This window comes from Anticarsia gemmatalis, chromosome 12, assembly GCF_050436995.1.
Source record: "Anticarsia gemmatalis isolate Benzon Research Colony breed Stoneville strain chromosome 12, ilAntGemm2 primary, whole genome shotgun sequence".
Classification (NCBI taxonomy): domain Eukaryota; kingdom Metazoa; phylum Arthropoda; class Insecta; order Lepidoptera; family Erebidae; genus Anticarsia; species Anticarsia gemmatalis.
The window spans coordinates 10,559,990-10,586,679 of NC_134756.1; the positions used below are offsets into that span (position 1 = coordinate 10,559,990).

At 33.2% G+C, this 26,690-nt stretch overlaps 1 protein-coding gene across 1 annotated transcript in view; it reads right to left on the reverse strand.

The window, feature by feature from the left end:
- Positions 1-1,221: 1,221 nt before the first annotated feature.
- The window catches only part of LOC142977305 (uncharacterized), a 52,462-nt gene continuing 26,993 nt past the window's right edge, over positions 1,222-26,690 (reverse strand). Inside the window, exons 3-4 of the mRNA XM_076121122.1 lie at positions 6,551-7,620; positions 1,222-4,651 (exon numbers count right to left, since the gene is read on the reverse strand). Of these exons, the coding sequence (XP_075977237.1) occupies positions 4,203-4,651; positions 6,551-7,586 (1,485 nt within the window). The 5' untranslated portion in view covers positions 7,587-7,620 and the 3' untranslated portion in view covers positions 1,222-4,202. The remainder of the gene's footprint in view (positions 4,652-6,550; positions 7,621-26,690) is intronic.

A 26,690-nucleotide genomic window follows, 5' to 3' on the forward strand; every position in this document is an offset into this window, starting at 1 on the left:
CAGTTCATTTTATTTTACCCATTGCCGTCCCACTGCTGGGCAAGGGTCTCCTCCCAAACAAGGGAGGGGTTAGGCCTTGAGTCCACCACACTGGCCAAGTGCGGGTTGGGGACTTGGTATTTCATTTAGATTTTCAAAAGTATCTATAAATATAGTGACTAAATTCAACACGCACTATATAGTTACTACTGTATAGAGTCAATAAGCTGACATTAAGGATTTTACTTTACCATATTAGGACATTATGTGTTCACTTCCTACCAGTGATATATCGTACTGTATGTACATAAAGTTCTTAGAGTGCACAGAGCAGAGTGCACTTTGAAACATAGAAGTCTATAATCTAAAGAAAGCGCTACTTATTTGCACTATGGATACAACTCTCTCTTAGTAATATTTGGTATTAAGACAAAACTTACCTATTCTTACTAATTACTGCTAAAAATAGAAACGCCCAACTCATAGACAGCATTTTTTTTATTATACTTTCAACGGCTTAAAAACCTTACTCCCGGTTTACTGCCAAAAGAATTAAAATGGCCAAGAGCATTTTCAAAAGAAAATCTTTTAGTTTTAATTCATAAAACATCCCAAGTAACCTGTCTTAGAATCTGTCAACACCAAAGCCTTTCACAAAGAAGAAAACCTTTGTCAACTCTTAAATTTATTTTTATATAGACTTAGACATTAATTATGTATTCCGTCCACAATTCGTTTTACCTTTTTGTACGTTTTGAACACAATTAGGTATTTGTAATACAAACTGAATTTATTTACCTCGAGACATATTAAGGGTAATTCTTTTCTTTGGACTGGAAATTTTAGGCGAAATTAACAAAAAACTGGTTTATTTTCTTCATTGCCGTGTAGAATTTGGACATTAAATCTCAACTTTGGATACGGTGATATTTAGGACATTTTATGGCGCATCAACGCCACAAGTATTTGATCGTGATGTCACGAGTACAATGTTCTTCTTAGAGTAATAAACGCCTTGGGTACATTATTTTTTCTATATAAGACTATTCTCATTATAAGCATTAAGTTTGGTGCCTGGCATATGACAATAGGCTCACCCCTTATCATAAAAGTCTAACATTGCAAACGGTTAATTGTGAGTTATAAACATTTTAGACATGCAATGACTCGTTGTCACTAATAAGGTTTCAATCTAAAATAGGATAATTAAAATAAAACGACAGAAATTGGAAAAGTATCAATTTATTGTTACCACACTCTGAATAGATAGACAGACGACGTGTTTATTTACATTGTGTTATAATTAAACTCACGATAGCAAGGCTATTAGGTAAATAATACATGTTTCAAGTATTTACTTTTACGCATATTACAATTAAAACGGCTTCAAAAATGTGGTGGAAATATGGCACTATTTACGACGTCAACGTTAGGCGCTCATGGTCTGTTGTGCTCACCGGTCGGTATAAGCTATCTGTCATTCCATAGATGGGTAACCGCATAGTGGCATTTGAACTGAGCGTGCGTCGGAGGGCACGTTAAAAGTCGGTTCCGGATATTGTCAATTGAGATGACAGTCGTTAAGCCATGTTAAAGGCCCTTCCGCCAACTTGAACAAGTATGGCACTAGGATGGCCACTAACCATACGATAGAATAAAACTGTATTGAACGCAGCGTTCGTGCTTTTTAACGGTCTTGCAAGTAAGGCCATAGTCGGTTGTCGGTAGCCGATTTTTATAGAAAATCACTCTGATGCGGTTTGTCGCTTTTTTTGTGAAACGCTGGCTTCTATGCTCCATATTCTATTTTGGTTTTCATTGTTTTGAGACTGAACGTCTCTATTCGCATATAAAACCCGTTTTAATTGTAATACAATAAAATGCGTTAACATCTTTGGTATATAATCACTATGGCCTTAAAAATAAATTAAAAACCCAGACAATATAATTAAGAATAAATGTCACAAAATTAATCAGTACAGATGTTTAACACTTCATATTTAACGTGCGTGCCATAATAACTCTTGACAAAACTACTACATTTAACAACAAAGACAACAAAATCTATACACTTGCTATGTTTGCTCTTTTTAGTCTAAAGACTCTAGACATTTCATATTCAATATAGTACCTTCATTGTGTCACTTCTTTTAAACTGCGAGAACAAGTTCTTCGCTTGGTCGTAAAACTTCCTACGGTTGGTTAAAATATGAAACAAAACATCTGTACCCATTTATTTTGTGACAATACTATACAATTCAAGTGCTTAATAATATTGAATGAAACGGCAAACAGACGGCTTGAAACTTCAACTGTTTTTTTATATTCAGCTTACGTACAATTGTATATCCAGCTATTGGAAGAAAGAAATTTAATACAAAGTTTAATCACAGACTGCAACTGTCGACTCGACGTTTAAAAGAATAACTCGCATGATGAAAAGGAAACAATTTTATCAAGATTAAACTTTTAAATATTGACTAGGTCAACTGTCAACGATACAATACAATTCACAAATCTTTTTATATATTGTATATTGCCCGTGAAAGTAAAACTAATTTCGGATAGTTTTGTTTCTATAGCAAGGCTATACCCCGAGCCTATTTGTCTAAAGAACACTGGCTGCGCTTTTTTTTAAATGTTTTGTACATTTTTATATCATTCAACAACATCTGCAAAGGAAGTAGGTACGTCATAACAAATATACTTTAAAATCGATAGATGCAAAACACAAAAATTTATCGCAAGTAAGAAGTTGTAAGTAATAAGAAAAATTATAAAGAACAAAATTCGGACTTGCATTGAAATTACATTATAACAAAACATTTCTCAAAAATTTACGAATTTCCTCAATAGCAAGCTTCTTCAAAAAACATACACATATCAATAAAATATGTTCCATTAGGCATAACTATAACAATACAATATTTCCCGTGAGTAACAAAGTTGTGAAGTTGCCATAGCAACGTAGCCTATTCTTGTCAAGGATTGTTGCCAAATGATACCGATCAAAAACACTTCCCGACAAACTATTGAGACTGACAGAGTTATTAAGAAATATTCATTATGATACGTTTTTGAAGGACCGTGTAACACTTATTGAATTACCTAATTTAGTTTCACTCGTTTAAATAGAATACTAATAAAACGGAAGAAAAATAATTTCGTCATTATGTAATTTAGCCCCATTACCAAAAGATGGCATGCTTGAGTAATAGCTTTTGACATTTTGAATGCAACCATTTTTTTTCAATCGGCAAAAGTATTTAATAGTCAACTCAATACGTAAAAAGAACCCCTCGCTATCAGTCATACATACAACAAACAGACTACTTAAGTATTTCAAATCAATAAGTATCTAAAAGTTTATGTTTATATCACAACCTCAAGAATTACTGTGTTGTTTTAATTTCAAAATTACATTATCTCACATTTTAAGTGAAACACGGTCCCCACCTAAAATTAAATCAACCTTATCCTAATTTATGTACAAAGAAATAATAGCATAAGTAAAAAGTGAAAATTTATTTACAGCAATTCTTTGGGTCCAATTCACCTAACACTATCAATTCCTATAAGTAATCTAGTCTAATAATGTAAGCGAAACAGATATGTAAATACCCTTATGATATGAAAGTAAGCTGGTTATGGCAATACAAATCACATAACCTAGGCCATTTTAAGACTAAATCATGTGCTCATGTAAAACTAAGGCTAAGAAGAAATGTATTATTTTCTTAAATAAAATTTTCACTCAAAGGAATGTCCAAACAATTGTAAATAATATACGCGGTTGCATTTCAAACGCACCATCGATTAATGTGTTGTTCTAAGTGAGTGACGAACTCGCGGCGCTACAAATGCGTCGAATTGACAACGCGTAACTCACGAACACACGCTCGCTATGCGTTTAGCGTTGAATACGCACGGGTATATCGGCTGCATAGGCCGCGAATTGTTTGAACACACCTTAATTAAAAACTTTGAAATGCGAATGGTCTTTGCACGGATTCTGTACCCAGGGCTCTATCAAGTATGACTATGAAGGCTGTATTCCGCAATACATTCAATATAATAAACATCAACTTGATACAACAGTGGCAATCAGATATTCTCCTTTACTTAATAAATGAAAATAAACACCTAAATCTGACGTAATTTATAACAGCTAACTAGTAAATGCATAATGAAATCACAGAGCTATTTACAATTCAGTTCATTCGCTACAATATTGCCACGATAGCTAGTATCAAATTCATAGTCGTTGCTACCAGACGGGGAGTTGATGAAGTCTTGTAATATTTGACCTCGTCTTGTGTAGGTGGTGAGTAAGACGCCTCGTAGATTAAACGGTTCGGGCAAGGAAGCATCTCCGTCGGTATTTCAAGCAACTTCCTTTTATATTCAATTTTAGTATCATCCATGTCCGTTTCTTGGTCTTGCATTGCGTCATCGTAATGTTTCTCTTCGAGTTCATCTTCTTCGTAATCTAAGTCTTTTTTGTATGGGCCTTGTATTGTTTTCGGTTTTTCCAGTTTAGTTGCAGCGACGCTTGTTTTTGTGTCCATGATGCAGTTTAGTCGGACGAGTGAAGTTCGCACGCGTTTGCTACGGGTTTCATTTCGCAGTTTGTGCAGCCAGGACAGCCGGCAGTCGCAGGTCAGTTTATTACCTGTTGGGAAAAAGTCGACGTTATTGGAGTGCCAGTTGTACGTTTTATCAATTTGTTCACTTTGGAAGTAAAGAGAACGCTAGCGAGTAAAATTTTAAAAATTGTGTGAATTAGGGGTCGCTTTTATGTTTTCCAAATTCTGGGAATGGTACCAGTCGACGATGATGGGGAGAAAAACTACGTGACGCACTCCTCTTTGTATAATATATTGTAATTTAAAAACAAACTGTATGTATTTTTGAATTTAAATTTAGAATTAAGGTTTAAAAATTATTGATGAAAATGTTTTTGTTGTAAATTATGAAAAAAACGAAATAACCTACGACTAACAATGGTCAAACAAATACAACACTAGTTTGACCATTGATTGACTCACTGACTGGAACATCTACCTTCATACAATAATCATTTGATTCACTACTATAATCTTGAAACATAAACTCAAAACCTATCTCCACAAACTCCAAACAAGGCCAATAGTTCTAAAAGCTGACCTATAAAACTGAAAATGGAAGCACAGTAATAAAATACACAAACTAGGATGATCCTGCAATAAACAAGCCGCAAAACCAAATTAACACTGGACAAAGCGTATTAAATCATAGGCAACTGCGATGCTACAGCCATTTTGCAGAAAATATAACATCTAGCACTCCGCAAAATATAGACGCTATTAAATTGTCACTGGGCACTTAAACACGGTATTTCAAGGCCTGATTCATTGTTGCTCCCGATAGTAATGGTTTGGGAGCTAGTTTACTAGATTCGGGATTTTTGGGGCGGGAAATCGGCGAAGATAAAAACGAATGGGGTGATTCGTTAACTGATAATTATGTTTTGTTGTACCGTTGCAAAACAGTTGTGTGATACGTCCTTTTTGAAGTGAACAAATTTATTCTGTGAATAATTTAAAGACAACTTTGCAAGCGTACAAACAGCTGTAGTGATGAAATACTTGTTTTCATCAGCAAGTTATGTTGGTAATTACTTATTTATTTGTCCTATTTGGGTTTCGAACCCACGCACTACCGGTGTAATGATAATAATATCAACAATCACGTGTTCGATGTAATCACCGGTGCCGTCAAACTAAAATAGCGTTTTCTCTCAAGATAAACATTCCCTTTTGTGACTTATTTCCATTACATTAAAGGATTCATTATATTTGACAAAATACTTGTTTTCCTCGCAAGTCAAGTCGGAACAAACAAGAGATATTAGTTATTCAACCCCAACAACAGATAATCTGACATGTAACAAGCAAACAAAGAAATCTAATAATATCATCCAAATACATATTACTTTCTCGAGTGCTTCCTCCAATACACGTTCAACAAATAAAACGCCCACTCAAACGACGGAACATTACAGCCATCGTAACTAATCGTGTGGCTAATTGAACGTCCCGGTTAATTTTCAACGGGATAATTCACACAATGAGTTACTGAAGGAGCATTCATCATCGTGACCGACCAATTAACCTCACATACAGCTGTTAATTATAGTTTTTTTGCCATTAATCGACCCTCGAAATGGTAGTTTGCATTTTAAATTAATCCTTTTGAACGCGAATTTCCGATGCACGTTTACTATTCACAGTAAATGTAAGGGTTGTTGTGATATTTTGTTATTCATGTTTTTACTGCGTCGTGTTTCTTTGTCCCTTTTTATGTATTGCTCTTAATTATTTCCGGGGACACAATTTTTTCGTATAAGGATGTTGAAGTCATGACTTCCTCGTCCGCTACCCTAAATATCCTATTCCAAGGAAACAAAGAGTAAAATAAGCGCTCAGAAATGTTATCTACAAAGTAAGAATAATAGCGACAATTTGTCAGGGATTACATAAATGGAAGAGCAAAGATAGATTGTAAACGAACTTATCAAAATCCAACTCACCGTCTAAAGAGATTAGAGCATAATTCGACTTCATATTTTCCAAGATGTTCTGTACCGTTTCCTGTTTCAACGTTTCCAAATAATTGTTCTTCAAATCCAAAACATTCAACTTTTGAATATCGTCTAACACACCGTCGTCTAACATTGCCAACTTATTATCGGCCAGCGAAAGTTTTCGCAACTGAGTCAATCCCCCAAAACCCCTCTCGGATATAAATTCTATTTCGTTGCCATCCAGGTAAAGTTCCTGAAGACTCCAAAGTTCTGCGAACGCAAGGTCCCCTATCATCGTTAATTTATTGTTTCTCATATCCAACGTAATCAGATTAGACAGTCCTTGGAAGTTCTCTCTAATGACGACTGTCAACTGATTGTTGTCGATGTCCAATTTTATGAGGTTGTTGAGATGTTTGAAACAACCGTCGTGAAGGACGCTAATTGTGTTCTTCGACAGATACAGCCTCTGTAAATTAGGGAGGACGTAGAACACGTCCCGCTTCAATTCGGATATCTGATTTTCTACTAAGCTGACATTTGATAGCATTATCAGATGGGCAAATGACATCTTTTCCAGTTTGGCTATTTTGTTCTTAGGCAGGGTTATTTCTCTGAGCGTAGTCGAGTTGGTAAATGCAAACGAGGGTATAGTGTAGATGTTCGCATACTGTATATTGAGGTATTGTAATCGTTCCAGTCTAACGATCACTTTTGCGGGTATATACGTCAGTCCGCCGTCTGCTCTGACGTTGAATGTTAACTTCTCTATTTTTGGTTGCGAATAAAAATTGGACCAGAACGGATCGTCTTCAGCTATACCGCCGTTGAATACCCAACAATCGGCCTTTGTGGCAGTTTGTATCTTTATACTTTCGCAGTAACAATGTACTTTTGACCCTCGGTCCATATCGCAAATATTAACGTAGTGCGAGTAAACCTTGTCGTTCTTCCATCGCTTTTTGTCATTCTGTCGACTCTCAGTTACGTTTATTTCGACTGTCGCGAAGGCAATCATTAGGATCAGATATTTAAGGTCCATCTTTGTTCCCTTTTCACATCGGAGCGATTTTTATCTGTAACAAAGGAAAAGAGGGCGTTTAGTGAGTTCCTTTTGTTTTCTTTTATCTTATACCGTATTTTGTACATTAGTGAAGTCAATGATTAGATTGTATGGAAGCCGGATGTCGTTTTGTTACGACGACGCTTAATTGACACGGATTTTGGAAATATCACGAGTTACGATTTGTTTTTGTCGGAATAAGCGGCTATTAAAAGTTTTATTCTATTTTGGTAACATTATTCGTCTATAAACCTGTGCTTAATCTAACTTGACATTTAACAGATTTAGCGCCAGCGACCACTGACTAAAAGGTTGTGGGGTCAAGCCTGACCTGTTGATCTATTCCTGTGGACATGCTCCAGCAGTCGTAACATTTATAGTAGTACAATGAGGCTGGAATTATATTGTTATTATCACATGTAGTTCTAGTAAAACTATGTCATATTTAAACTGTTTATTCATAAAACCAATACTAAACTGGTAATCGATAAAATATTTTCATTCCAATGTTTCATCCCTATATAAATAAGACTAATTTAGATACTACTTTCATTACGACTTAGATCAATAAAACTCCTTTTTTCTAAATTTAAAGTCGTAGTTCCTTATACAAGTTTCTGAAGTCAATGAACCCATCAAAGTCCCATAACAAATAAGCCCACATGACATCTAACGCCGTATAATTAATACAATAATCAAAGTATTAATTCAGTCCATTAATCCTTTGGATGCGCCTGCATCCTGTCATAACGCAATAGAACTTAATTAGGCTTCATAAAGACGTTTTATTTGAAGCATGTTTTAGTCTTTTTAAATTGACGATGAAGTTGTAGCGCCAGCTGTTTCAATAAGCTGTAGTATAGTTTTGCACAATTTATTTTAGTAACCATGTGGATACTAAAAATAAAGTCCGAAGTTCGATGCCTATTGTTTTAAAAAATATACGTGCTGGCAATAACAGAGACGTAAAAATGGATTGAAATGGTATTAACGTTGTCTGAAGAAATTCAAATAAAACAGTCTTCAAACCACACTTGGTAAATCTGTTGGATTCATAAATACTCGCTAATTTAAAAAATACTTAAGGTTGTTCAACAAACATTTACATATTACTTTGTATATTATTTATTCCTAGACGTTAGCTTTAGACGAGTCATAGTTCTTTATCATAGACTTTAGCTTGAGCCAAAATACCACGGCCAAACTACTGAAATTAAATTCGAAATAAAACCGTACCATTACAAAAAAAAACAGTGTTATATATATCTTTATTATAGACTTCAGCTTGAGCTAAAATACCGCGGCGAAACTACTAAACTTAAATTCAAATAAAACCGTCACAAAAAACCCGCGGTATATTTTACAAAACATTACATCAGTACTCGACGGGCTAGGGACGATTGAGGGCGAGGGAGAACTAGCTCGAGAGCTCAAAGCAACAAACGGCTTTGAGTGATCACAACGGTTACCCTCGCTTACGTAGCTAAAGTAGCCCTTGGAAAATGTATGCTGACTTGTTAATGGGAAGATGAATATGTTTTTAACTTAAAATATGTGAAAGTAATCAAAGTTTTTAAACATATAATGCTTAATTGCTAAACGGTAGCACGATTCTGTAAAGTCGGTACTTTCGAGTATCGTGAATTTGATATTTAAAATGTTCTGCAAAAATAGTTTCCACGACGCCCGCTGGAGGCGCTGAATCGATTGTCATACAACATTTTTCGATAGCTAGCCAGTTTTCGGTAGTCGATAAAAGTAAAGAATAGCTTTTGTTAAATTAGTTAAACATAGCAGTTTAGTATTAGCTTAAAGTAACAAACGGCTTTGAGTGATCACAACGGTTACCCTCGCTTACGTAGCTAAAGTAGCCCCTTGGAAAATGTATGTATGCTGACTTGTTAATGGGAAGATGAATATGTTTTTAACTTAAAATATGATATACTTACAATAAGGACTTACAAGGAGGAAACATATTCATCAAAGTTTTTAAACTATTACGTTATATACATACATAATATAATACCTACTAAATTGCTCAACGGTATCACGATTCTGTATAGTCGGTACTTTCGAGTGCCGAGAATTTGTCATTTAAAATGTACTGCAAAAATAGTTCCAAAAACGCCCGCTGGAGGCGCTCAACCGATTGTCATACAACATTTTTCGATAGCTAGCCAGTTTTCGGTAGTCGATTACAGTTAAGATCAGCTTTTGTTACATTAGTTAAATTTAGCAGTTTAGTATTAGCTCAAAGCAACAAACGGCTTTGAGTGATCACAACGGTTACTCTCGCTTACGTAGCTAAAGTAGCCCCTTGCAAAATGTATGCTGACTTGTTAATGGGAAGATGAATATGTTTTTAACTTAAAATATTAGGTCGGGGAAAAAGTCTTTTCGCATTATAGTGTGTATTAATTTGTAATAAAATATTTTCTCTACACAATAAAGCTCGATGTTTGGGTACCTCACGAGCTTACTGAGAGAAACCTAATGAACCGTGTACTCATTTGTGATTCTTGAAGCCAAAGAGATTTTATTACAAGTTCATACATACTATAATGCGAAAAGACTTGTTCCCCGATCTAATATGTGATTGTAATTAAAGTTTTTAAATTATTACGTTATATACACATAATACTTAATTGCTAAACGGTAGCACGATTCTGTACCGTCGGTACTTTCGAGTATCGAGATTTTGACATTTAAAATGTACTGTAAAAATAGTTTCTCCCACGCCCGCTGGAGGCACTGAACCGATTGACATACAAAATTTTTCAATAGCTAGCCGGTTGTCAGTAGTCGATAGGAGTAAAGTTACATTTCATTAAAAAAATAGGTATGCTATGCACATTTAAACTCCTTAACAGGATTATCAAACCGTTAAATTTCTCATTTTGCTTTTGTAATTTCTCGCATAAAAGGTCAAAGTTCTTATTTCTTGGTTTACAATTTCTTTTAACGTTTAATTATTTTCATTTTCATTCAAAAAAGGCTAAAATAAAAGGAAACAGCAGCGTAATACTTTATGAAAGTTTAAATGGACACTTTCGTTTAAATGCCTGTTAATCTAAATTGATTAATTATTAAAATTATTAAATTCCAACAATGACAAACTATTTCATATGAAGTTAAAAGAATACACGTGTTGTAATGATAAAGCAAGATTTTAGTGACAAAATAAATTTTAAAGTGGGCAAATAAATACTTCTATTAATTATATTAACTAGAAATAATACCATACTATTTATCGTGACTTTTTATATTTTTTTATGAACAGCCTCGAATAGAATATATAGTACTAACTTTCATATTTATTCACCAAGCTAAGCGAGACGGCATTTTTATATGCAATACATGGTATTGTGTTATAGTTTTACTTGCGTTAAAACTCAATGTGTGGACCTACTTAAACCAAAACTAATAACTTAATGCATCTTTCGCAAAAATATTTACTTGGTAGAGACAACACATCGAATAAAACTACTAAACTTTGTGTAAGCTTTGATTGTGCGTTGTTTTTCCAATATACCTACCATACCATAGTACCTACAGTTTAAAAATGGCTTGATATGACAAAACATTTTATAACTAATCTGATCTTATTCCACATTTAGTAGTACAACAGTGAGTCTGAATAAATAAATAGCCTTATGAAGTAAAATATAAACCAACTTTATAACTTTTAAAATACATATCCATATTTTCTTCAAAGCAAAGTAGAGGTAAGAAAATCAATACTAAGAAACCTTGAGAATAATAAAATAAAAATTAATTGGCGAGACGACGCCACGCTTCCTATAGTTGTGGAACACGTACTATGGTCGTTTAAATATCTTTATAGTTTGGTAGCAATAAAATCGAGAAACAGACTGTTTTGTACGAATTTACGACTTTATAAAGTAACAAAAGTCAATAATTTATGGAACTAATTTGGTAAAAGTAGGCTGAATACTACTGAATACATACATAGAAACACATGTTATTCTGCAAATTTGCAATGAGTATTGTAATAAATAGTCATCAAGTCTTTGTCAAAAATGACCTGCGTGCTGTTTATAATGGCCAAAGTGTGAAAATACATAGGTTCACTTACTTTACCATCACTCTCATACCCCGCAAGGAAAATAAAAATATCAGCGCAGCACTTGTTCTGAATTCAGGTTTTGAACTCCAGAAAATAACTGGTAATTTTGAAGCCGAAATACTTGGATTTAATTTTATCGGTTTCTAATTCTAATCCGGCGATTAAACCTCTGTTGAGTAGCGCTGGCTACATAAATCAAATATTTTTTTTTATAAAGTACTGTCCATCTACTAAAATATTATTTTCATTAGTAGTCACATGTATATTTTAATAATTCATACACTAATTGAACCTTGTACCCCTAGGGTCATTGACCATGAGACTACACATCTCATATTAACGCTCCATTTGTCCTTTACCTTCAATAATTTAGTTTTAAGGTTACTGTACGACTGGTCATTTACACTTAGATTTTAAGATTAAATTTTTTGAAATTTAATAGGTAGTGGATTTAAATTCGCGTTTCACTTTAAATTCTAACAGTAAACGAGCCAGTAAAAATTATTGTGTAGTTTTATGTTTTTTATAGACACTTGTTTTATTATTAAGTACAAAAAGTTAGACATTCTTCATAAAACTGCTAAAAAAACTGTTCCTTACACGTGTTCCTTACAACTGTTTGAAAATTGAAGAAAACGGAAGCTCATATTTGATCTCAGGTCATCATTTATTTCCAAGCAAAATTTTACTAAAATCGTCCCAGCAATTTAAAAGAGTAAAAGTTAGCGACAACGAAAACTTAGTAGTCTACCATGGCCTCAATAGGACAAGCGATAAGACCAGCTTTTTCCATATTCCCATACATAATACTTCAATTTCTATAAACAGTAGTCTTAATATCATAACCTATTTTCATAAAACAATTTCTTTAATAACGCACGCAGTACAACAATAAACCACAGTAAAGCAACCAGTAGTTGAACTCCTAAACGTCAATTAAGTGTAATGCGAGCAAGTAACGTTGTAAATGGTGACCATTAAATTCCATTTAGTTGCTAACGAGCCGTTATAAAGCATACGAAGTTATGACTTACTGTCGAGACAAAACCACCACATATTTATACTGTTGTTGATAATTTACTGTGAACTAGTGGGGATAACTGGAAGTGAAGCCAATTTACCACCGGTTTCTGAGGTTCATTTAACGGTAGTTTATCTATTAAATAGCGACAAAACTCATACGAAAAAACGCTATTGATCACGCTGATTATCATAAACCTGTAGCGTGACTTTCTACCAGTGTAGACAATTAAGTAATGGATGGTTTACAATTTTTCATTCGCGTTTTTAAGGCCCTATGCGATTTAATATTATGTGAACAAGACCCGAGAGTTTAAAATCTTTAATTTGTATTAAAAAACTGAAACCTTAATCAGGGCTATTATGTATGTTACGTAAACCATATCCAAAGGTCTTTGACATTGAGTGGTTTAAACAACTTTGTTACTAAATTCACCGCTAACCATACAAAAAATAAACAAAAGAAATAAAAATCCGATTAAGATATGATATTGATAATATAATTATATTAGAAAGCGTCCTAGATATTGATAGAAAAACGAGTTGTTATATTTTTACACAGCACGCAAAACTGTTACAAAAATAGTCCAGACAAGTTTTTTCAAAATTTCACACGAAAGAAGCCATGCAACTGAATTATTAGTAACTATGCTGTTATATATAAAAATTCTTCGTAAAACCCACACACGTGTATCAGACGGCTAGTAAATAATAACTGAGAATTTCCTTGACATGTCACAGTTATAATTAAATTTCTTTTACGTGAATACAGTGCTATATTATTATTGTCTAATAGTCTATTTTACATAATACATCAAGGTAACGAGACGCTCAAGGGCATGATCGACTGTTTAACACATAGGACTTTTGTTCATGGATTTACTTGCGTAAAAAATATTTTAATAGAAATTTACGTTCGTCAATGAGTTTCTCTTTTTTTTTTATAGCAAATGCGAAAGTATTTGGGATATCCGTATGTTAATTACTCTTTGATACAGAAACTACGGAATACGGATACGGATTTTGATGAAATTTGGTACACAGATAGTTTGCAACCTAGGTTAACACTAAGAATTTTACACCAGGAAATCTTTTCACGCGCAGTCAAAGTTTATTAACTAAGTTAATTTATTAACCACTGTTAAGGTCATTCAAGTTCAACGCCAGACAGCCTTATACATGACTCAAAGGCTGTTGGCTTGATTGGCACCTTAGTACAAATTACAAACGTGCCCCCCAGACGCTCAAGTACCACAATAGGCATCAGTCGAATATTCACGGTATAACTATGTTGCTTAACCCACTGATTTTTACCGACAGATGAGCACAACCGTCAATAATCGCATTTTTATAACTACAGTAAACGTAAAGCCTACTCCAACAATACCAACTTACTTCAAGAATAGACCCAAGCCGTTCGTAAAAATTCCCCCTCACATTACCTCTTCCGCGCCTTTAGATCCTTGCTTCAAAGATAATTAAGCTAGTGCATTGTGCATACTACCTAGTGTAAACAGCCTTTTGACTAACAGACTGTATAACATGGGACCTCTGCTCTAGGGATGATCGTCTAATAAATTTATGCCCCTACTTACATTTCACTAACAAAAGAATATCAAATTTATTCCGTTGTGTTAAGGTTGAATTTTTGTTGAAAGGTTTTGTAATATTTTACAGCATGCAGGTAGAAAGTAATGTTGTTGTGGATTAGAGGGTGTATGACCATGTTTATTATTTAACGTGGATTTTTCGCGTGAGTAGTGTCCATGTTATAAAGATGTTGGGGTGGTAATTTGACTGGTTTTTGACCTAATGTTAATGGAAAAATGGAAGGTAGCAATTTAATTATGATAGAATGAGTTTAATATTGCAATGCTAGTTGTAGAAATGGAAGATTTTGGAGGAGACCTTTGCCCAACAATGGGACAGTATAGGTAAAAAAACCTTGTAGAAATATTTTTATTTCTGAACACTTGATTGGAATGATAACATCGAACGTAAGGTATAGTACAACTGAGAGGTAAAATTAGCTCCAAAACTAAAACCTTCGTCGCTTATCATAACCCCTTCGGGAGACGGGTGATCTAATAATAGTGATAAAAAATGTAATAAGTTACTTTTTACAAAGCTGTTGAAAGATTTGCAATAGGATTTAAGCTATAATCCTAACGTAACCAAAAATATACAACAATAAAAAGTCACATCTATTTTAAGCATCGTACACATAAACCCCACCACAACTCCACATAAAAAATCTAAAAAATTCACTCAACAAACTACGAAACAGAATAATACTAGTTAAAAAACTATGCTATAAAATGCCATGTTTTCACTAACTCCCAGTTGTAGTAAAGTTTGTGGACACGCCATAGTGTGCTTGCAAAAAGTTCCGTGTGAATTGTTGCTACTTCATGGTTCCATTATATAAGCCTTGTTATATAGTCCTACAACCTCGTAGAGAGCCTTAGTATGCACGAATAATCTCTTTAATGATTATGTGTATTTCCAAAATCTAATAGTTGTATCAAACCAGGCACCGTAAGCTACATAAGCCTGTTTTGCTCCAAGGAGGAAGCGAGGGTATGACGGGCTCAACTGCAAGGCGTTCTGGCTTAATCTTGGGCATACCGACTGAAAGCTTGATGATGTCCCTTCAACGGTCACCATAAATTGGCCGGGAGGCGATATCTTCAATCGGATACTTCATGTTCAAGCTGCATTCATGTTTTTGTTTACCTTCTCTTGTCAAGAAACTTTGCATGCAAGGCTGTCTATGAAGTTGTTGGACTATGGCTACTTCATGGTTCTATTATATAAGCCTTGTTTAAACTTGAACAGGCTTACTGAGTGAAATATTATTTGAAAATTGTAGTAGACGCCTAGAAGTCTTGCTTTAGAATAATAATGAAGACTGCTAGTGATTAGTAAAACTAGAGTGAGAATGTATGGAATAGTAATTTGGGTTGTTTCGAGAGTCCTCGTGGATTTGATTTTAAATATTTACTTTTGTTTCCGTTTTATGGCATTATATTAATCTATGAGTTGGACTTTCATTCTAAGGATAGCTTTAGACAGAGATGAATAAATAGGAAAAGAGAGAGTAAGAGCGGAAACGGGGTAAGGAAGTCCTCTTTTCTTCTATGAGGCAGCACGTGTTGATGTTAATAATTATTGTTATTTATTCACTCTGAAAAAAAAAAATACTGGAATAATATTCATGTAAAAATAATTTTATTAAGGGCTGCTATTACAAATTCTTTTTATTGATTTTATTGACTTTTAAGGGTCTTTAGATATCGATGAAAAATTTACATTTCTTTTTTTAAATCATTTTTTCAAGTTTAACAATAAAATTTAAATTTTCACAAAAAATCGCCAAACTGCATAACAGTTTTTTTAAAATAGAATTTAAAAATATATTATAGTGAATAAAATACATAATACCTTAAATATACGAAATTGCGTCTGTTTAACCGTATAACCAAAATAGTATGTTGTTTTAGTCGTGGTCAGCCCCGTGACATTTAGTATGGGACTAGGATCACATGACGATACGGCTCCTAAGTAAACTAGCAATGTTTTTATAGGCTACCAATTATTATCTACCTAAACCCTTTTTCTTTACGAAAACATCTTATTAGTACTACTTTTTATCGTTTATTCCGTGTGATCGTATGTTCAAAGGCTAAGATATTTTCATCCTATTTTGTTTTTTTTTTTTATTTAGTCTATGGAACCTTTTATGTCTTTAATACTTTATTTTTACCTATATAATACTAATCAGGAAAAAAGAAAGATCATTCCCGACTTCATTTCATTCATTTTGATACAGGGGATTTTTCGTGAAAAAATAATAAATTAATACTTCGTCAGGATAAAAACGGAAAACCAAGCCGGAATTTCAAGACTCATCTCTAACAATCACAAAAGACATTGAATTTAAATAAATAAATGTATTTGACCATTACTAAAACGACCTTGAACTGAACCATCAAAAGCCATTAACACTAATTAAATAAAACAAAATGTTCCCATCAACAATTTATGAAGTAAACAGAATGATAGACACCATTGATTCTCTCCTAAGGCCATCACTAATTAAAGGTAGTTACACACGCGAGACCGAGTGCGGAACTGACCGCAAATCGTTAAGCCGATCGATTGTGAGCACCCGGCATTAATTAAATGTTTGATACGTTTAAAGTTTGGGATAAGCTAGAATTTATAAAGGTACTGTTTATAGGAATATTTGAGCTGGGTTTCGATGATAGTTTTGGTAATTGAAGCCGTTTAGCGCTAATTGTGGATGGATATTTCTGAATAGATTAGACAAATAATAAATAAAATAAATAAATTTAACCCATCACTGTCCCACTGCTGGGCAGGGGTCTCCTCCCATAATGAGGGGGAGGGTTTAGGCCTTCAGTCCATACAAATAATATTTATCCTAAAACAAAATGAGGCTAGAATTCATTTTCCGTAATATTAGGTAGGGGTGGATTTTATGGTGAAAAATAAATAATAGATTTGAAAGTGTAGTACATTTTCTGTCTATGATTTAGTTTTTATTATACTTGAAATCAGCACAATATTTACCTTTTCATCGATATTATTTATTTTATTTACATATCCTTCACAAAAACAATTGTTATAATACATTATTTTCTTTCCACGAAATGACGTTATTTCCGCATTTCAGAGATGAGAACTTTCCACGAAACAATAACTAGCTGGTTATAACAGGATTGTTTCTAAATAAAATAAGTGAGGCTCGAATGACATAGATTACATTGAAAACAACAAAAGTACTCTGGATAATACAGTTTTATACCACCTTTATATCTAGTATCACACATTTTTTTACAGATTTACCTTATTTATATGCTAATACGTAGACCCGTCGAATATTTCTTTAGTTCCTAGTCACTTATTCATAAAGCAAAGAGCGATGATAAAGGAATAATAACACACGTAATATATTATTTACTACCAACACAAAACGCTATTGAACAAAAAACATATTAAGCTCATCAATAAGTAAATAAACAACAAATATATTCTAACTAGCTGATCCGCGCAACTTCGCTTGCGTCACATAAGAGAGAATGGGTCATAATTTTTCCGGTTTTTGTAACATTTTTTACTGGTACTCTGCTCCTATTGGTCTTAGCGTGATGATATATAGCCTTCCTCGATAAATGGGCTATCTAACAGTAAAATAATTTTCAAATCGGACCAGTAGTTTCTGAGATTAGCGCGTTCAAACAAATAAATAAACAATCAAACAAACAAACTCTTCAGCTTTATAATAAAAGTATAGATTATTAACACAGTAAATTAGTGAGGTATAAGTATCTACAATAAAATAAAATAGAAATATAAAAAAAAACACTTCTTTACGTATTTCACTTTTCGTAAAACCATCTAAACAAAATGTGCACCAATAAATCATTTTAAAGTCTACAATAGAAATCAAAATTCCAACGTACTCAACACTAAAAAGCTCTCATCTATCCCATCACAATCCACTTCAATCAGACGGTATGAAACTAACAATTTGCAAATAAACGTTCAAACCGAATCATAGGTAACCCTCCAACGGTCAAGTGTCAGCATTCGAGTCTGATTAAGTCCACCACACGCGGTCCGGATTGTCGAGTTAATTGCACGGTAAAAACCGTAGTGTAGACCGAACTGACTACAATGGGTTCATTAGTGGACTACGGATTTCAATTTGAAGCTAAAATACGCTCATAATTGACTAATATGTTTCCGTTTTTCGGACTTATAAGTGGTGATGTAGTCTCCCATTACGTTTTAAGTGTAATTTTTTAAACTTTTAAAAAAATTGCACGTATGGTAGCTGTAAGTGACGAGACAGGTTCGATTTACCAAACCATATTTTTGGGCTATCTACGAATTAGTTGAGTTTCATTTTAAAACTGTAGCCAGTTTCTTTCCTATCATCGACTACCAACAACCTGATCCATCAAGAAATTTTTCACGAAAATCTAATCAGCGCCTCTAGCGGGCTCCATGGGAACTATTTTGGTAGTGCATTTTAAATGTCAAACTTTCGATACTAGACAGTACCGATTGTAGAGAATTGCGTTACTGATTAACCAGAAATGTAAAGAATGTACGTATGAAACAAATTTCAAATCAAATATTTTTAAATATCACAGAAATAATATTAATTTCGTATGGGAATAGAATCCTGGCGACTCAATGTAATAACAGTGCTGACTATTATCTATAGAAATATCTGTGAATAGTTTTGAATATTTCATACAAAATGAATTCGTGCAAGTTCTCTAGTTAGTTTATACATTTTATGAAATAAGTTCGTGGAATAAATCGTATTTTCTTTGTATGTTTTCTTTAATATTTCTATGCATTGGACACGATAATTGTATACTGCCCTTTTAACTATATATATTATTTTAATATTCCTCTATCAAATGGTTTTAATTTTCATAACCCCAAACTTGGATTTACATTCAGTTATTTACTAGCTATTAAAATGTATTAAGTACGTGGTAATCACAATGTAGGTAATTTTTGCATAAAATGGTGAGCTATTAGAGCTCTTTTCGGATAAATGCTACTGGTAGCGCAAATCTCTACTTCTAACGACTATCAAATAGCTAGCCGCTATCGCGAAATGCTGTATGATAATCTGATTAGCGTCCCTTGCAGTAGATACATTTTAAATTTCAAACTTTCGGTACTCAGTAGTACCGGCTGTAGAGAATAACCCTTGTGAATATGTATAAATATGCTTTGAAAAAATATATTTTTTTTTAAATATTGAAAACCAAACTCAGACTAACAGATCTTATCCATTATAATGTCTTTCAGAAAGTAAGTCAGTTCTTAAAATGCCAATACTTATTAACTCATAACTATAAACGTAACTTGTTTAAGTAAAAAGCTTTAAAACGCACATTTTCTTTACTGACTATATATTTTAACTGTCTATTAAACCACAACACACTCCCGTCAATTTCACACAAAGTTTGAATGATGGTACAATAAGTTTGTAAATAAATACCGGAACGGATTTCAATGAACACACGCTACACAAAACGCTAAGTATTGAAAAACGGTTTTTTGTTATCAATAACTTGATCAATGCCGGTTTTGATAGACGTAAAAAAACAGGGAATATTTAAGCCCGTAAATTTTGAACTTTCGTTACGTTCAACGAATGTCGTGAAGACAGGAATTATACACTATATCTTTTATTATGGCCTTGCTTTTTTTGGACATTTCGGAAGAGTAAGACTGAATATAAATATACTATACAGTACACTCCGCGTTGGCTTGAAGGACGATAAATTACTTCGGTGGTCAATTATCCCCGCAAATCCCGAATTTTTAACAAAAAATAAAGTCTCTAAGTCCAATTAATAGTTCTGAAAACTGTTTTCAACACCACAAATATTCTTTATTAGAATAAGCACACAACAATATTCGACCGAATTGCAAGTTCATTCGCGTTACAGAGTTCAAATTGAATAAGACTGAACTGTGTTCGTCAAAATAATTAAAACCACATCTATAAATCTCATCTCTTTGTGGTACGTCTCTCTGATATTAATATTATTTTAATCATTATTGCGGTTAGAGTCTTTTATTACCAAATATATTATACTCTCAGTTTCAATTTCACGAATTAAATGCTAATAAAATATAGTACTTTTATACTTTATCTTTTTAAAGAATTCTTAATGGCCGTCTTTTTGGGACGATTTAGTTTGCATAATGAGCTTGAGATAGAGAAGTATATTACGTATAGTAATCTACATATCAACAGCCTTATTAAGACATGTTATACATAGATCTTGATGTAATATGTATTATGATAATATATTTTTTACAGTCAAAGGTTTCGTGTCTTTCTTTTAATATCAAATGCTTTACTTTCATCTCAGAATCAACTTACATAATATATTATTGTGACCATATATTATAATTATTATAATTGTTTTGTAGAGCTGTTATTTTACGATTCAAAAATAACAAAGTACTACTCAAATATGAAGCGACTTATTGTAAGTCATTCAAAAACTTATATTATAGCTCCACAACCTATACCAATATTTCTTCAATCAATCTTTTTCATACCCAATAATAGACTTAAAAACGAAACATAATTAATCATTTGACTGCCTCCGTGGCGCAGTTGTTAAGGTCACACACGCCGCTACGATTGCGTCGGGAGTTCGTGGGTTCGATTTCCACACGGAACAATTATTTGTGCGATCCACAAATATTTGTTTCGGTTCTGGTTGTGCTTTGTATCCGTTGTTTGTATGTTTGTAATAGTCCGCGCGACACAAGAGAAATACTTAGAGCGGGAATAATTTATACTCAAATACAGCATTAATTCGTTGAAAAATCCCTGATTTCATTACAATTTATCCATGAAACCTCAGTTCGATGTAGTACAATGGCGTCATCAGTGGCTGTCAAAACGGATTTGAGCCATTTCCAGCGACCGCGGTGACATAATCGAATAACTGATGAAATGGTCCCGACGTTTCGTATTCCAGTATTTATTATATTTTTCGTTAAAGTGTAAAGTGGTTTATTGCATGAGGTTGTTCAAGGTTAGGTCTGCTTACAAATATGAACTGTTAGCAATCAAATTGTCCTTGAGAGGTCAGATGTTTATGACAATTTAATTGAACAAAAACCTACAAAGATTCTATTTGACTGTATTACTATTTATCAAAATTTAGATACCTGCTAAGAAATCACTGATTTGGTCAGATAATAACTACATTTAAGTGATTGGAATCAATTAGTAGCGCTATTTGTACCAAGAATATTTCTTGGAGGAATGAAAATTATATAGATGATGATTTAGGTCAACACATCATGTTCTACCGCAGATTAAGGAGAATTCCTCATTCTTGATCCTTGAGCTTTGATCTATCGTAGCTGGACTTTGAATTGCTTCAGCGGGTGAGTAACTCTAACCATACAGGACATCAAGTGAAGTGATTGTATGTATAAATAGCCATTTTACAAGTTCATAAGTTAAATTATATTGTAGTCGTAACCAAACCTTCGTGCAAACTGAGCTGGAACTTTTAAACAGTAATCCATTACAAAGTTCTCTCAGGGGATTTGGAGCATCTAATTTCTTAATTACTACGTTGGACAAGCGATTGAAATGAGCGATAAGCCGTAATGCTTTACTGAGTATGCGCCCCCGCAACATGCACACACATTTCTCTTGGTTATTATGTCCCGTTGGGTAAATTGTTTACAGGTATTGCACTTGTTGTGAATGAATAAGGCGTTGAGTATATAAGATATTGTATTCTACTAACTCCCGGTTTCTGGGGTAGTTTATCAATACAGTTCTTTTTTATAACAGTTTAATCGCTATAGAATAAATAAACTACCGAACAACTACAAACATCATCAAAAAACTTGTGCTTGCGGCGCTTTCATTATATTTTTTAAGTAGCTAGTCTTAAAAATCTATCATAACCCTCTGTGTATGTGTATAATATATAACCGTTCAGCGGATTTAGCATCAAAAAGAAATACACATACATAGCATACTTGCAGGATTTTTGACAGTAATTGTTAGTATACGTAGGAGCTATTAACCCCGGGTAAACTTAAAGTACAACATTCCAGGAAAGTAAAGCAATTACCACGGTAAAACAAAAATATATCACTTAATACCCAGGTAGCGCTACAAATTGTTAACACAGTGTATTTTCTTTGTCGCAGTACTGAAAATACAGGTGTTTTAACTCAATTATACTGGTAAAAAAATACAGGTCAGCTTTTACTCAATCGAAGTCTCTTGAGGCTTCTCTGGCCCACACCTTTCATACATTACATACTATTATATACTTTATTTGCGTTTCATTTTGTCACACCCTGAGGGCCTCGTATCGTCTTTATTTTTATATTGTTTTTTCTTACTTGAATTTATAGTGCTATTTATGTTATCTTTTTGTTCACGTGGAAACGCTAGAATGTCGTTCGAGATTTTATCATTAGACTTACACTTCTAGGGGTATTTTTTTAATGGGATCCACTTGACGGTCCATGACGTTTTAGATCATGAGCAGTTTATTTCGTCATATCTTAAGTGAATGATTGCTGATTATATGGTTTGCGTTATCGAAGTCATATTGCAATATGATCAAACATATAATCTTGATCGCAGTACCTATATTATTCATCATTATTTTGATCTCATAAAAAGATGGCTAAAATGGCCAATATTTTTAATGACGGCTAGAAAACGATTTCGTAAAAAAACAGTTTATCAAATCCGAATAAAGAAAGATCATCATAATAACCGTACAATATGCAACGAAATTAACAACAATTCTTGTGAATACAAAAATGAATCAGCAAGTCTATATAACTTATAACTCAACTACGATTTATTATTCCACGACCAAATTACAACTGACTGACTGTGACTATGATGACTAACATATAACCTAAATGTATCAAAGAAAAACCCATTTTTCTAAGACACATCACCTTCAAATGAAAGCTAGCATCAATTATATTAATTAGTCGTTCTGAAGATTGATATATATTTGTCACCGAGGAACGTTTCTAAGCCACAAACACACTAGGCAAACGGTTTGTCTAGATTAGTTTGAGAACAAACGTTGTTAGCTAATTAGCTCACTGAACGACCTACTTTAGAGTCTGCCAAACGCTTACAGAGGTTTGAATGCACATTTACTGTTACGGATTTGGTTACATTATCGGATGTAGTTGTATCGAAGAGAAATGTTTAATTGCCATTTTAGAATTGCCATGTTTTGCCAATTTTAAATTTCCTCATGTAAGAGGGTTCCTAAATTCAAAGTGAAATAAATAAATAAATGGCTATAGTGACTTGTTTGTGTGTATTGGTGAGTTCAACAGGAGCATTGGTTTCCTAAAACTGTTAATACACTAAGAAATAATGATGGCATGAACAATCTGGCAAATTATTAACATACAGCAGACCAAAAACCATATGTTGTTGATCACGCGAATTATTTTCCTCTCGGGAATCGAACCCACCACTTATCAGTATATTGTCATTTTGGTGGCTAAGTTTTACTAACTTAGCCACCGAAACTATACCTAAATTTGTGTACAATCAAAGTAAAACTATAGTCAAACAAAATTGAGGTCAGCAAACAATAAGCTGCAAACAGTTTGCCTACCGAATACACGTCCTCACACCAAATTTCTATCCAAATATTACTTTGCGACGACCCACAGGATTCCTAATGGTCGTAAAGACGATTGAAGACCTAGAAAAACTGTCTGGGGAGGCCTGTACCTAAATAATATTAGAACGTCAACTTACTACGATAAATGTAATATTGCTAGAATTTGCTGTTACGACGTTATAGGTAAACGTATTACGTATCGTAAAATATGTTGTAAAAATTGTTATATAATTTTGTAAGCTATTTATAAACATGGAGAAAATGCACTTAGTAATTTGTTAGAAACTCGCCTGGTTGAAGTATTTATAGCAATTTTATTTTGTTAAAAATATAAATTATTTAGTACACTTCAGTCATGATTTTTGAATAGTAAAAACAAAAGAATTTAAAATATTAAAACCTGACCTTTAAAGTTTTACTTTTATTGGTATTCTAGTTTTTGTGTACGTGTTTTTACGTTTTTAACAAATATATTTTTTAAACTACTTATTTATCTATCTGTATTCCTTTATAGTAGTTTCAAAGAAAATATGCTAATTAATACATTTATTACGCTAAAAGATACAAAATCGTTATATTGAAGATAGACTCTCACAAATAATAATGAGACGCAATAAAACGCTCTTCAATTAACCTATTAGGACTAAAAAAATAATCACAAAATTTGTCATTTTATACCGTCGAGACAGTTCAATTACCGCGGCTGATGAAATTTTATATTAAAGAAGATATTTTAATCGATTACAAGATTCTATTGAGATTGTGGTTCGCACAATCGTAAAATGTTTGAGATAAAATATATTAGGTCGGGAAAAAGTCTTTTCGCATTATAGTATGTATGAACTTGTAATAAAATCTTTTCTCTATACAAAACGCTCGATATTTGACTACCTCAAGAGCTCACTGAAAGAAACCTAATGAACCGTGTACTCATTTGTGATTCTTGAAGCCAAAGAGATTTAATTACAAGTTCATACATACTTTTTATATAGAAAATATTTTTTCCCCGACCCAATATTGGTCCTATAAAAAGTGTACGATCTTAATTTGCCATGTATTTCTCACCAATCTTCTTAGGAAAGGAACAAGTGGAGTAATACAAACAGTACGAAAATTTGATAATAATTTCTTAAGTGGGTGTCAATAAATGACGAATACAAAGTTCAAACAGACTTTAAAACCACTAGACAAAACATTTTGTTTGGTGTGGGAATAACACCTATCTCAAAATTTCTAACATTTTATATTTATAATATCATAACTTCAACGAAAACTTAGTCATTAAAGCATAGTTTAACCACACTTTCGACGAATCGAAGCGCTACTTAAGAATTTGTTTCGCGTAGGGATCGACCCTTCGCCACCCCGGATGGTTGGAGTAGGTAGCATCTAATACCATTTTTTTATAAATGTCCTGTTTTTATAACTCATCGAGTAAGACTCTTGCCCAGTAGTAGGACAGTGACGTATTAAAAAACTATTAAGTCCCGTTGCTAGGCAAAGCTCTACCACATACTTGTCCAAAAATGTCTCTCTGACCACTACTTGAAAATAGCATTCGTTGTATTTTCCCTGATATTGGGTTTTCCAGTATCAAAATATAGATCAAAAATTAAGTCTACTCATCGTATTTTACGAGCGAAACTTCGAGCTAAATTAGGTAAAGCCTCGTACCTAGGTATATAAAATTAAGGTTCAACTTTTATAGCACTTTATTTATCAGAATCAACAACTTTGGGCGCTGATTACAAACTTTATTTGTGAACGTTTTCAAGTGTACTAAATGTGCTTATAAAGTAAATATCGTTTGGTTTTTTTGGGCGTTTGTAGGTTTTTGAAGTTGCCTTTGGGGTTGTGTAACTACAAGGTTTTTATATTGGAAAGAAATAAGCAGTAGACATCTTAATGTGGGCGAAGTAAACGGGCTATTTTTATACGGTTTTATTTGTGGTGCCCTAGAGGACGATTTCTGACTATTCTTGGCTATCGACAACCGGCTAGCTATCGACTTTGTGAAAATCTAAGCAGCGCCTCTATTGCGTGCCGGAGGAACTATTTTTGAAGTATAATTTAAATATCAATCTCTCGCTATGCGATAGTACCGACTATAGAAATTCACACCTATATGCAACAGAAACGCCGTATTTAGTATAATTACTAATACAAATACCTTTAGTTAAATTTCGATTGAAGAATGTTCTAATAACTTAAAACAATATCGTTCTAAAATAGTTTACATTGAACTTAAATCTAAGAAACCTCTATAAAAGCAATAAGTTCTAGTATACCTGAAGCCAGTAACGGTACCAAATGGTGAACATTAATAAGATTTATGTGAAAACAAATTGAAATTTGCGGTGAAAAGTAATGTTCTGAATGAACGCGTTACGTATTTTTTATTAATCTGGACCCAGATTTAGAATGATATACCGTCCCTACTTTATTTCCTCAATAATTCAATCAAAAGATTAATTTATTTTAATATTTTTTGATAATGCGTCACTTGTAAAAATGACAGAAAGAGAGAGTAGCTAAGTTCATTATTCAAATCCGATATATTATGAAATGTTTATTGACTTCATATATTTATCATCCAAGCTAGGCAAAGGATTAATTATAATTTATCTAAATAACACCATATATATATTAAATATTATTGCTCAATAGCTATTGGTTTCAAATCCGAGACTTTAGTTTAGTGACTCTTTAAAAAGCAATAAGTATATCTACACAAATAATGTAGCCCCTTAATTATAA